General features: G+C 33.5%; 1 protein-coding gene across 1 annotated transcript in view; it reads left to right on the forward strand.

Annotated features, from left to right (window-relative positions):
• LOC143223988 (uncharacterized) overlaps nucleotides 1-14,354 on the forward strand; it is a 73,261-nt gene that overhangs the window by 9,127 nt on the left and 49,780 nt on the right. The window contains exons 2-3 of the mRNA XM_076452454.1: nucleotides 3,671-3,809; nucleotides 7,113-7,193. Of these exons, the coding sequence (XP_076308569.1) occupies nucleotides 3,671-3,809; nucleotides 7,113-7,193 (220 nt within the window). The remainder of the gene's footprint in view (nucleotides 1-3,670; nucleotides 3,810-7,112; nucleotides 7,194-14,354) is intronic.

Raw genomic sequence — 14,354 nt, forward strand, 5'->3', positions numbered from 1 at the left:
AACAAGGCACAATTATACAACTAGCTAGATTGGTAACATCGATTACTATAACAAAAGATGGAGTGCCTGTCAGTGAAACAGAGATATGATTTACAAAATTCATATAGGAAGGTTTTAACAATGGAATTTTTAAGGTGGAATGTGACTTCTGAGTCACACTGCATGTTTATTTCCTACTAAGTTGTTTGTCTCTTACTTTGGAGCCAATCTTTTTGCAGCTTTACTGCTTTTGTCTTTCAATATATGCATCGTGGTTTTAAATAGTAAGATTAAGAATTCGTGACATTTTCTGTTAGAGTGATTGAACCAATCCAAGTCATTAAGACATACCACGTGATTTCTTCGTTTATCATTTCACAAATCATAGCATTGGACATACAAGAAAATTATTTGCATTTCTATCATTCTGACTCGTTACCTTAATAGAGAGAGAAGGAAGGAAAACTTATAGAAGTCAACAGCAATTAAGATAATTCGTGTGAATTTACCGACTTTTATTTTTCGCTGTTGTTAGCATTAAGCTTATCCAACATATTAGTGAATCATGTGAAGACGTTCAGCTTTACATGAACGACACGAAGAAACCAAACGCGTCTTTAATGTAACGGAAATTTATAATTGGAGCTGTAGTTGGTGCGATTGATCGATGTTGTCATTTGTTATTTGCGTTAATGCAATGTTGGATGGCTGTATGTCAATAATTACCTTACTTGAGAAGGTCACTGGAGAAAACGATGTCCGGAATGTTATGATAACCTTAAATTAATTATATGCTTATGAGACTATTCTTTCAAAAACTGTTTGATGAGAAAAACTTTAAGAATTTTTTCTCTCTTTAGCTCTTTAGTCACATTAGTAACTTTTAACTCTGTAGATCATTGAAGCGACTTCAAAGTCACTCGGCTTCACAAGCAAGTTAATTTAATTACTGTAATCTTTCTGTTAAGGGCATTCTTATTGCTAGAGGGTATTACTGTAAGCGAATAGCATGTATTGTAAATAGTTTGTTTTTAAATTTCTCGCAAAGTTACACGAGGGATATCTATGTTAGCCGTCCCTAATTTAGTAGTATAAGACTAGAGAGAAGCAGCTAGTTATTACCACTTACCGCCAACTCTTACGCTACTCTTTTACCAACCAATAATGGGATTGACCGTACCATTATAACGCCCACATAGCTGAAGGGGCAAATATATTTGGTGTGACGAGGATTCTACACTTTTAAATATATAATGTTCACTTGCTTAAGAGGGATTTTTTTTTATTACAAATGTTATTTTAAAGTGGAGTTGTAAGTTCCTTGCTAAGTATAGCAACGTAGGGATACTTTGAGTATTCTGTTTTCTAGCTATGACATGGCACAACTACAATTTGTAGATAATGTTGCTTGTTTTTATTAAGCACAGAGCAACACAAAGGGCTATTTTTGCTCTGCCTGCCACGGGTATGGAAAACCGGTTTTTAGCTATTTTAAGCCCGCAAACATACCGCTATGCCATTGGAAGGCAATAATGTTGTTGGAATTCCAGAATTAAACTATAAAATAAGGTGATCAGCCACGTGATCTAATATGCAAATATTTACGAATGGAGTTCATGATCACTAAAATGCATCTGTTGTTACAAAATCTGTGGCCAAATAAATGATCGAAAATTATTGCAAATTGTATTTCGATACCGTTTGTTTAAAATAAGTGAATCAGTGGCCTTTGGGACAATATGCTCCACTACCTCCAGTTACTTCCAGCTCATCAACACTTCTTCTAGAGGCGGACTACGTACTAAATCCGATTCACACCCAGAAACATCTTGGCCAATGAAGGAAGGGCCATTATCATCTATTAGGAGTTTCTATCAGCTGCACCTGCATGCCGCAACGTAGATGGTTTCAAATACTACTTCTCTGTATCACATGGTTTATTATATACTGGGAGTAGCTATGGGGCTCTTGTAACAGATTGCTTGTATAAAAATTGTTTAGACCATTATTATTTTTGTTGTGTCTCAGCCACTATGATGAGCTCTGAACTGAGAGAAAGGCGTCGTTGGTAATGGATATGGCGAACATGATGTAGTTGGAGTACTACTATCATACACTGTTCTTATTCTAGAAAATTCCTAAGGGACTAGATAAAGAGTGTAATGTTAAAATATTATAGGCTTAATAATAATTGATACTAAGAAATACAAGTATAAATCATGCTTCGCCAGACTGGAAAAAGAGTTCACACCATAACAGTAGTTAATACTGTTCAGGCCCACTGTTATGATGCTATTCGCAGTACTCAAAATCTTGTTGACGATACTTAAAGGGACTCACAGTTATTGTCAACGATTTGTTGTATTAGATCGGCTTCTAAGCAACTTACTGTTACCCTCTATACCATGAGAATGTTCACCAAGAGTACTTGTTGTACATTCATTCTGGATCTCTGCACGTACCTCTGTCGTTCATATTGCTAACTGAGATAACATTTTCTTTCCTCCACCTTTAGATGCCTCTAAAATATGCATATCAGATCAGAAGACCGATCACCTGACACGTTTTCTATATAAAAGCGAACTAAGAGTGGCATTATAATTAGTTAATAACATGTGTCATGCTCTGATATAGCTAGAATATATAGAAATAATTCTGACTGATTATTATACTCGAGGAATATCTGCGCTACTCGTCCCTACTTTTGCAGTGATAGACAAGAGGAAAATAAAGTTACTCAACACCATTCACTGTGAACTCTTGTGCTACACTTTTACCAACAAATAATGGGATTGATTCCATTATAACGCCCCCACGACCATATTCTGTGACGGAGATCTTAACTCGTGACTCATAAATTGCGAGTTGAGCACCATTACCACCAGGCCATAAAACGTGTTTAACGTAAAATTACAAAGTGACATAATGACGTCATTGCTAGTAGGTGACATGATGCGGTAACGTCATTTTAAAAATGTTTGCTAATGGGTCTGGTTTTACACATCATATTATAATGTAAAAAAAAAAAAAAGATCAGTTTATATGCAGTTACAGGCACGGCATGGCTAGGTGGGTTAAGGCGTTCGACTCGTAATTCGAGGGTCGCGGGTTCGAATCCAGGTCCCACCAAACATGCTCGCCCTTTCAACCGTTGGGGCGTTATAGTGGGCGGTCAATCTCACTATTCGTGGGTAAAAGAGTAGTCCAAGAGTTGGTGGTGGGTGGTGATGACTAGCTACCTTCCCTCTAGTCTTACACTACTAAATTAGGGACGGCTAGCGCAGATAGTCCTCGAGTAGCTATGCGCGAAATTAAAAAACAAAACAAAACAAACAAACATGCAGTTACTGTAAGTTATAACAACAGTTGCAGCTTTGAATAAAGTACAACTTTACAGATAAGTTTTATATATCTGTTGCTATTTGTCGAATTTCGAAAATGTTGCCTGGTTCGGTGGTAACACACCAGTTTCAAACAGTAGTGTTATTTTGTGAGAAGTAGTCATTGTATCACTGTCGTCATTTGACGGGTATAATTTTCTTCTTTATACAATTATGATTTTTTTTACAAACAACCAAAACAAAACGATATGTTTATATATGTGTTTCAAATTATTCATAGTCATAAATAATTATCTATGTTTTATTTTTTAGTTTTGTTGAATTTGTAAGTTTTTATATTTCTATCTTAGGTCACGCCTCTTTCTGATTTACTACACGCAACAGTGGCTTTGTACATTACTTGCTTGCCAGAAGTGACGTCAGCGTCGCTTTACAAGACTGTATGTGGAGAAGGGGCACGTACTTTAATTTTACTTCGAGATAAACGAGGCAAGTACAAGGTTTCAGAAACTTGTAGTATTTTCTAAGTTTTGACTATAATTATGAATTGTTTAACAACTAAACAACGATGTGAGTAAAGCTTAAACATTTAAATAAGTTTAAATATGTCTGTGACAACGACAACATACAAATAATTAACTGATAAAACGAATAATTGAAAATGTATATATTTTTCAGTAAGCTTTCTTCCTTATAATTAGAGCCTTAGTTAAGTGAAGTCATTAAAATACAAGCGTCATTATAAAGAGAATACCTCACCAACGGTAACGGTATGGCAATAGAATGTGAAGGTTTGATAACCTTAAACACCCATGTGCAATTGTAGCTTCTTATACCGTATCGTTTATGACAGATGACAAATTTAAGTGGGACGCGTTCTTCGTAATTACCGTGTACAACTATCGAGTTAACTCCCTTTGCTAATAATAATCCCCAACACTAAGAAGTGTCATCGTGGGGAAAATGAGTGTTGGTTCCCATTACGTACAAATAAAGAGTTTGCAGATAATATAAAAAATAATATAAATACTAATAAAATAAAATATGTTATTGGTACGTTTGAATACGTACAGGAGAATTGAAAAACAACTTTAAATTGATAGATTGATCCGTGATTGATGTTTAGTTTCATATTTTTCTCACAAAAACTTTCTTATCGTTTGCAAGGGTAAACCTTTAACCAAATTTCACATCAATATCCAGGTAAAAGAATCATTTAAGCATTTATCATGTGTTACGAAAGTTTTTGTAAAACTGTTTTAACTTTTTAATGATACTAATTCTACCTTTAACTTGTAGATTTATGAAAAAAATATTTATTTATCATGGTACTTTCAATGAAGAGCTGTTTTTATTTATGATGTGTGTACAGTACTGTGCAAAAGTGCAAGATAATATTTTGTTATTCTTTCCATTTTATGGGGTTAATTCTTCCATGCCGTTATAGAATATAAAGTTCAACACTGGTAATACTTCACTTCCCTGTTGACAATTTAAAGAACCAGGGTGGAAATACTTATCATTGTACCAATGGTATGTCATAAGTATTCTGCTTGAATGAACAAACTGATCAAATTTTGAGTCTGAAATTACTTCAGAGTCTTAACTATATAGATAGAAGCTAGCAAGGAGCTAGTATATGTTACAGGTATTTGCTAGAGAAAATCAGTTTAATGACACTCCACAAATAAACCTAAATAAAAACAGTGTTTAGCACTATACATTAAGTTTAGTTGTCATACCACGGCCCAAAAAGCACAGGGAATTGTCAGTTCGCATAAAAGCTTTACATGATACTGGTTGTTGGACTCTTCAACAAATTTCTGCAGACTTGAAATGTTTCCTAAACCCTGTCAAGTCCATTCTAGATCTTGAGACCGAGATGTGTAAATTTAAAAAAAAAAAAAAAAAAAAGGAAAGGAAGCAGAACATCTAAACTCAGTGATAATAAAATTAAATATTTTTGTTTATGCAGCCTTTGAGACAGAGGGAATACTGCTACTAATATCAAACATTAGCAAAACCATCATGTACCAAATAACGTTAAAGTGTCCAGATGTACAGTATGAAGAAGACTTAACCAGAATAGAATGTTTGGCTGTGTAGCAATTAAAAAAACTTTACCTTGATCTTTACGTATTGACAAGAGACTGAAATTTGCTAAAAGGTACAAAAATTGGAGTGTTGAAATTGGAAAAAGGGTCCAGGGGAAAAAAAGTAAAAGATACGTCAATGCGTAGCACCTACCATGAAGCATGGGGAAGGCAGTATAATAGTTGGGGGAAAGGTCTACTGAGACGACAGGAGATATTTGCAAAACAGATAGAATTATGGACTACCGTAAGTACCATCACTTATTGTTATGTCATGGTAAACCCAGTGATTTGCGTATTGTTGGTAACACGTTCAATTACCAAGAAGGTAATGATCCCCAACACTAATCCAACCTTTGCAGAACATCGAAATTACTTCCAAAGAAACTTGATGGATTGTATCAGAGACATTTGGAGTAAAATCCCAAAGAGCACATTGCCTAAATATGTTGCAACAATGCCTGAAATACTGACTATCTGCAGTTATTTATGCAAAAGGTAGAGAAACAAAATATTAACTGTTTGCTGAACTGAAATTATGTTGTAGTAAATGTGAAAATTAATCAAAATTTGATTCACCTGTATCTTACTTTGGAACGTAGCGATAAATGTAATTTTTAACTTTGTCCTATCACTTTTGCACAATACTTTATATAAATTAACTAACACACGAAGAACAAAAAAAGGTGTTTAATATATATATATATATACAATATAGTATCGATTCAACACCATTTCAAGAAATATAGTGTTTAACCTATTCCAGTTTTAAAAGAGGACAAAAGCTTGTTTGATAAGATAAGTAAATTTAGCCTAAGCGTACTCATATATCCCAAATATAAATTACACAGAATTTCAGAATATGTTGCAAGCATATTTATTTCGTTTTGAGTTCGCAAAAATTTATTTATATTAAAATGATGTATATAGTATATAAAAATGATTTTTTATTCTAAATATTACACGAGCTACAAATATCCATTACTTTGATGTCAAACGAGCCCTGTACATAGGATTAGATGAGTTAGTAAGTTTTAAAAAAATGGCTTTCACTTACATGTATTTATTTTTTAATGTAGTAAAATTGACGATTTCATTGCTTAGTTTTGTTCAGTGAAAGGGCCTCCACAGTAGCGTGTAGTTCACTTTGATGTTTTCTATTTATAAGGAGCACAAAAAGTAGTGTTGTTACTTTAAGAATAGGGCTCATCTGTTTGGTTGTTGTCTCTAACGTTGGAATCTATTGAACCTGATTGAATAATTCTTTGAATATCCTTTATATACGATGAATTAATGTCGAATGAGTGAATTTTTTTGCTACTAAATTTTTTGTTTTCGTGTTGATCTATTAAAGCACATTTTGTCTGATTGGATAGGTGGCGTTTTATACGCAGAGATCACCCTTTTTTGCAGCGGTATGTCTCCGGATTTACAACCCTAAAATCAGGGGTTCGATTCCCCTCGGTGGGCTGAGCAGATAGCCCCTTGTGGCTTTGCTATACACACACACACTCACCCTTTTTTGTGACTATGTAGATTCACACTTAAAGACTCTAAGTATCCGATTCAAGGGAAAGTGTCAACTTGCTGTTTACGAACTGAATGCTTGTTTGAATTTTAACTACAGTAATTATTATATTCCATACAAAAATAAAGCTCTGCTTAAGAGTATTATCATTGATTTTATTGTGACTTCCAGAAACGTTTAAGGAGATGAAGAACCATGGAATTGGTAATTTATTGTTAAATAAAAGTCAGATCTCAAGAGCGACCCCTAGAGGTATGTATTATTTTTAATTAATTGTGACATACAACTGTTATAAATTACTTTCCTCGGCTACATGACATTCACATTTGTCTCTTTTTAATTACTCATGTTAAATGTTATAATCAATGCGTTGCAAACCCGTTTGTTAAATGTTTAATAAAGTTCCTAAATGTAACAACACTTCATTCATTAACTTCTCCAACACTTCCCTCGAGATGTGTGAATATACAAGTATGTGCATATATTAATATAGATCTTTGTATTTAATACAGCTTCCTATTCGTTTTATATAACTAGCCAAACCTAATTTTCATTTTAATAAAATATGAACTTGAATTATAACACATGTCATAAATCACATTTTCGTTTTATTCCATTATCATATAGAGCTAATGTGATAATTTGTATACATTTAAGTAGATATGTACACATTTTTGTTGTAAACCAGAAATTCGGTGTCTTGCCTATTATTTTTGCCTGTGCAATTCAAAAGAGGTTAAAAGTGAATAAAATGCTTGTTTATTACTTCCAGAGAACTTTCAAGTCGTTTTGTTTTTAATCACACGTGTCTCTTGTCATTAATTTTAACTGCATGTGATAGCAATCATGCATTTCAAAATTGAAATATATTTTACAAATTTCTACTAAAATATTTATTGTTGTATCTTGTTTGAGTTCAAGAAGAGTTACTGTTGAGCTGGGCCCGGCATGGACAGGTGGGTTAAGGTGTTCGACTTGTAATCTGAGGGTCGCGAGTTCGAATCCCATCACATCAAACATGCTCAATCTTTCAGCCATGGGGACGTTATAAATCGACAGTCAATCCCACTATTCGTTGGTAAAAGAGTAGTCCAAGAGTTCGCGATGGGTGGTTGATGACTAGCTGCCTTCCCTCTAGTCTTACACTGCTAAATTAGGGCCGGCTCGCGCAGATCGCCCTCGTGTAGCTTTGGGCGAAATTCAAAAACCGACAAACAAACATAAAAGAGCAAACACTGTTGACCTAGCAGGTATTGTTTTATCAGAATTAATTAACAATGTTTTGCGCTATTAAAATTAATTAAAGTTTTCATGTAAGACGATTTATTTTCTCTATTAAAAATGTACGATCCAAATGTTGTGTATATTTGTAAAGGTACTTTTTAGTTTTATCTTTCTTGGTGCCAGTATGTTCATGATGGCAGTGCCTGCTACGATCAGTCTTCTGATGAAACTTCTGTAATCAGTGTTCCATTCTGATAATCATGTTCTACCGAAAGAAGACAAGAAATCTGTTTTCCTCGTGTAAATTTAAATCAGTCTATATACGATCGAATGACGTGAACATCGCTGTATAACACGAAACAGTATTTGATTCTCAGCGAAACGATCTTTGTTATTCGTTGCTCACTATCTTTCTTAAAGATATTTGTTATATTGGTCTTTCTGTCCTGCTGATTTCTTTAGAAATTTGAACATAATGAACACATTATACAAGAGCCCAAAAGAATGCTTGCGGTAACACTAGAAAGCATTTCCAAGAGATTCCACATTCCACTTGTTAATCTTTACATCCTTTATTTACTTAACTCTTAATATTAGAAACTCAACGATAAATGGATACAATTATTTTACTGTTATGGTGAAATGAAGAAACCACCGTTTTCTTACGGACTAAATAATACAGTGGGACATGCGGCAGGGATGGATTTCAAGTCTATTTCATCAACTATAAACGCTGGATCAGCTGGAAAACGCCTAGTTACTAGAATAGGATAATTTATCCAGATTTCCATCTAAATAATGTTTAAGTGTAGGTACCAACAATGCATACATAATATGCCGCTCGAAATGAGCATAGCTTTTATGAAATTATTCCGCTTTTTCGGGCCGGCATGGCCAAGCGTGTTAAGGCGTGCGACTCGTAATCTGAGGGTCGCGGGCCTTGTTGATTGTTTAAGCGCAAAATTACATATTGGGTATATACGTTGTGTCCGCTATAGAGAATAAACTCACAAATTTACATATATATAGACTGTTGTTTTTGCTTTTGACTTTGCAATATTCAACAAAAATAATTTATTATAATTATTTTATAAGAAAAAGATGGAAGCGCTTTGAATTTAACTTAAATAACTTAGATTTTTGTGCGTTGAAATTATCTTTTGTTGTTTAATAAATTATTTAAGAAATAATAATAAGGAATAAAAAATTAATATATTACCATTATTCATTAATGATTTTTATAATATATTTACTGAAACCTATATGTGTGTGTGTGTGTGTATCGATCTCGCTTCAGGTTACGTATTGTATTTATTATTCATTATTTGCCGAAAAGCATAATTAAATATTCGACAATGCAACCAACCAAAATCCAGAATAAGAACTTAAACAAACGACGATTTCATCCAGGTGGTGCTTTGAATATATGTAATTTGTACTAAGATTGTTTGTTTGTTATTAAGCGAAAAGCTACACAAAGGGCTCTGTTCTCTGCCCGCCACGAGTATCGAAACCCGGTTTTTAGAGGTATAAGTCCGGACACGTATTATTGTGCCACATTATACTAAGACATAGTGATTTAAAAATGAATTAGATATGGTTGACAACATTGTTGTTTCAGATCAATAAGGTACACAATACAAGAAACTGAAAACTGTTCTGATATTGGAATGTGTTCTCTAGCAAAAGTGTTGAGAGTGTGTGTATATATATTTTAATGTCTGTTTTCTTCTTGTTATGAACGATGTTTTAAAACAAACAAATCAATTCTATAAGAAAAACTTTCTACGTGTAAAAAACAGCTAAAATAGCTACATTTTCAGCTTATGAATAAAATTGGAATTACCCATTTACAGGAAAATATTTCGCTAAAAATATTAAATAGCGGGTAAAATTTTGTACCGCATACCAACTTGATTAATAAACAGTTTCAGTATTTAAAAATCTCGTACTAGTGGCATTTAATTTATTTTAAGTGCTTAAATACGTTATACTAGCATTTGTTAGGGTATTTTCAGTGCATAAATATGCCATACTAAAATAGTGTATGTCGCGGGTTCGAATCCTCGTCGCACCAAACATGCTCGACATTTCAGTCGTGAGGGCATTAAAATGTGCGGTCAATCCCATTATTCATTGGTAAAAGAGTAGCCCAAGAGTTGGCAGTGAGCGGTGATGACTAGCTGCCTTCCCTCTAGTCTTAAACTACTAAATTAGGGACGGCTAGCGCAGATAGCCCTTGAGTAGAAATTCAAAATAAACAATATAGTGTGTTTTTGAGGTTTAAAAGCACCGTACTTGTAGTATTTAGGATATTTTTAGTGCTTAAATATGCCATTCTCTAAATTAAATTAAAATAATAAAAAATGTATAAATAAATCATAAAGCCAGCTCTTATCGTTCATATAATTATCAACCTTTTTCTTAAACTCACTTAAATTTACTGCCTATAGAACATATGAAGGAAAACCATTCGTAAAGCAACCACCCCGTTAGAGAAATAAAACTATCTTAGCTGAAAATCACTCCTACCTTACCAACGTTTATGTTTGTGTCACCTAGTCCTACTTTTCTCACTGATAAATTTTAAAAAAATTATGAGGCGTCAACACTATTAATTTAATTTACAATCTTAAACACCTCATTCAGGTTCTCCTAACCATCTTAAACACCTCACTCAGGTTTCCCTAACAATCTTAAACACCTCACTCAGGTTCCCCCTAACAATCTTAAATACCTCACCCAGGTTCTTCCTAACTTTTTTTTTAAGAGAAAACAATTTGAGAGTTTTATGCCTCTTTGACACCCCCTTCATCTGAGGCATTATTCTAGTAACCATTCTTTGAATCCTTTCCAACCATTCTGTCTTTCCTGAGGTAAAGAGCCCAAGACTGAACAAAATATTCCAAATGTGGCCTAACCAGTGACCTATACAATGAAATTACAACTTATTTATACTTGTAGATATACCCGAAAATCATATTTGCCTTAACATGAGCAACAGCATTAGAATAGCATAATTTACAGTTTAACAGTAACCTGAAGTACAAACTAAGACCAGCTGGCAATCAATGTGTATCTCATTTGTGAATTTTTACTTTTCCCTCACTAACATTTGTAATTTCAATAAAGAAAACAAGTAACATGAATGACATACAGGTCTACTTAATATTTCATTTGAAATTTTTTCTATAGCAAACTATAGTTTTCCTGAATCGCATCTCCTCAGTATTGGTTAGAGACTGATCAACTATTACATAAAAATCCCTTTTCTCATGACACTGTTAAGGTTATATCCACCCAAATTATGCTTATAATTCAATTACTGATAACCCACGTACATTATATTGCATTTATTATAATAATAATCCATCTGCTATTTATTTACCCAACTCACTAAATGATCTAAATCCTTTTGTAAGTCAGTATCATCTTCTTCGCAGTAAGAAACACCCAAAACCTTAATATCATCTGCAAATATAAGAAGGATATTATCTATTCTTTCATCTATGTAAATCAAGAAGAGCAAAGATCCTAAGACGAGACTGAGCCCTTAGGCACCTCACTTGTGTCATTAAACCAGTTTGACTAAAATCCATTTGTAACAATCTTCTGCTTTCTTTCATCCAGTGACATACCACCCTCACCCTCACCTACGTATGCAGTAACCTTTTCAAAAGATTTGTAAGGCAAGATTTTCCCTTAGTAAAACCATACTGACTACGTAATAAAATTCTAAACTTTGTTAGATGACTTTGAAAAGCATCTTTCAGTGGGCTTTTCAAAACTTTTCCTACAACTGAGGAATTACATTAGTTAGCTTCCAATCTTCTGGTACCTGGACTTACAAAAATCGTAACAAATGACTCAAATATCCAATCTTTAACCTCCTTCAAAACCCTTGGGGAAATATTATCTGGCCCAGGAGCCTTATTGTTTTTAAACTTCCTATTTTTATCTTAACTAGCTCAAATTAATGCAGTTATCTTGTTTGATCTCGTTTTCATCTATCAACTGTTCAAGATGTTGAGTATAGTTTAATTCTTCATTAGTAAAAATTTAAGAAAAAGCAAAATTTAATAATCCAGTCATCCCATAATTATTATATATTAGCCTTCCTTTATCATCCCTCAAGTTTTCTACCCCGATTCTAACATTTTGTTTATCCTTAATGTATTTAAAGAAATATGTACTGTTAATTATTTACATTTTCAGCCAACCATTTCTCACACATCCTTTTTGATGTCCTAAATTCCTGTTTCACCAACATTCTTGGTCTTTTGTGGTTTTCTGAAACTCCTGTCACACCAGTCAATTTAAATTTCATAAATTTGTGACGCTTTTCTTCAGTTTTATCTTTTAAACTTTTTGTGAGTCCAGCAGATTTCTTACTTGCAACTACCCTTTTCTTTCTATAAGGAACATGTTCACCTTGAATGTTTAATAATTACCTTTAGTAGGTTTTCACATGTGACCAGTGTCTCCAAGTAATTCAGCTGTCCAATTCACAGCAGATAATTCTTGTCGCATTCGTTTAGAATTAGCTTTAAAAACAATCTGTAACCAAAATGTCATTATTCGTTATCTCCATATGTAGAAAAACATCGAAGTTAATACAGCAATGATCACTTCCACCCAGACTTTCTCAAATTTTCACCCTCTCGATCACTTCGATATTTGAATTTAACAATAAATATAAATTAGCCTTGTTTCTGTTAGGTTCCTTGACAATTGGTGAAAATATCCATCTTCAACAGTTCCCAGAAACTTTTCTTCTTCGTGGTTTAACTCTATTATTTCCCAATCAATGTGCCTGAAATTAAAATCACCCATAATTATGACCTCATTAACAGCTGAAATATTACTCTCGTTGTAAAGTTTCTTACTAATTTCATCAATATCATTTGGTGGTCCATAACAAATTCCCTTTTATATCCACTAATAGAAACCCAAATGAATTAAATCTCGTTGCTGTTATCTTTGGTATCTTCAGTTTCAACAGGATATTACTCACACTTTACATATAAAGCCACTTCTTCCAGCCTCTTTAATGCTCTATTCCTATTCAATTACCTGTAACTTTGTATTTCAAACAAACTTCTCTCATCAAAATCATCTACGTTTAACCATGTTTCAGTTATTTCTATCACATCAAATTCTTCCATTACTACCAGTGCTCTAAAGTAATCTGTTTTGTTTCTTATGATTCTAGCATTACAATAGTAACAATTAAGTCTATCCTTATAACTACTTCTTTAGTCATTTCCTATGCTAAACTTTTCTCTGCCTCTTATTCATTTTGCATTTAGTTTTTCCTGGCCCTCACCACTATATAGTCCTAGTTTAAAACCTCTCTTACAGCTGTGTTAATAGCCTTAGCAAACAAGTCAGCCACTATCTTATTTAAGGGTAAACCATCCATTTCAAAAACTTCCTTTCTTCCACTGAGCCAACAAATACAACCAGCTGGTATGCTCATCCTTACATACTAACCTAAGCCTAAATGTAGTTTAAATTCTTTAAAATGTCATACAAGTAGTATTTAGTATATTTTTATTGCTCAAAGATTTATTGCTTTCTTAATATGTTAATCAGTTAGCTCACTTAGAAAGAATGTTTCTTTATCTTAATGTAATTTAAAGTGGTATTTTATTTCCAGATGGGATGCTGATGGTGAAAACACGCGAATTTAATTTTCTTTCTGTTCTATTTAATGGGTTGTTTCCACTCGAGTACAAACATTATCACTATTACTTATCATGTCTCTATATAAATAATAAGCTTGTCTTTGGCTGTCAATAATGTTTCTTGCAAATGTCTCGATCGAAAGTAATAAATCTCATATCCTTAGAAAGGCTTTTGCCCGAAGAGCCCGGATTGCATATTGACTTGTCAATTCAGAATCATCATACCTGAACTTAGTCAAACCTTTTAATGCGACGAGTTTGTGGTACATGATGGGACAATGTCGTCACCATGTGACACAACTAGCTTCGATTTCAACTTTAATTTTTTGCAAAGTATTTCAAACAAATAACCCTTAACCCACTTACTGAAAAATGAACATTACATTAAATACAGAAATAGAATATACTTATAGCTTAACGACTTGGAAACGAAAGTAATGAGGGTGTTCGTGATGATTAAGTGTGTGGGGGTATTATAATCACTTTTAACAAAGGACGGAAG

Source organism: Tachypleus tridentatus, chromosome 8 (assembly GCF_004210375.1).
Source record: "Tachypleus tridentatus isolate NWPU-2018 chromosome 8, ASM421037v1, whole genome shotgun sequence".
Lineage (NCBI taxonomy): Eukaryota > Metazoa > Arthropoda > Merostomata > Xiphosura > Limulidae > Tachypleus > Tachypleus tridentatus.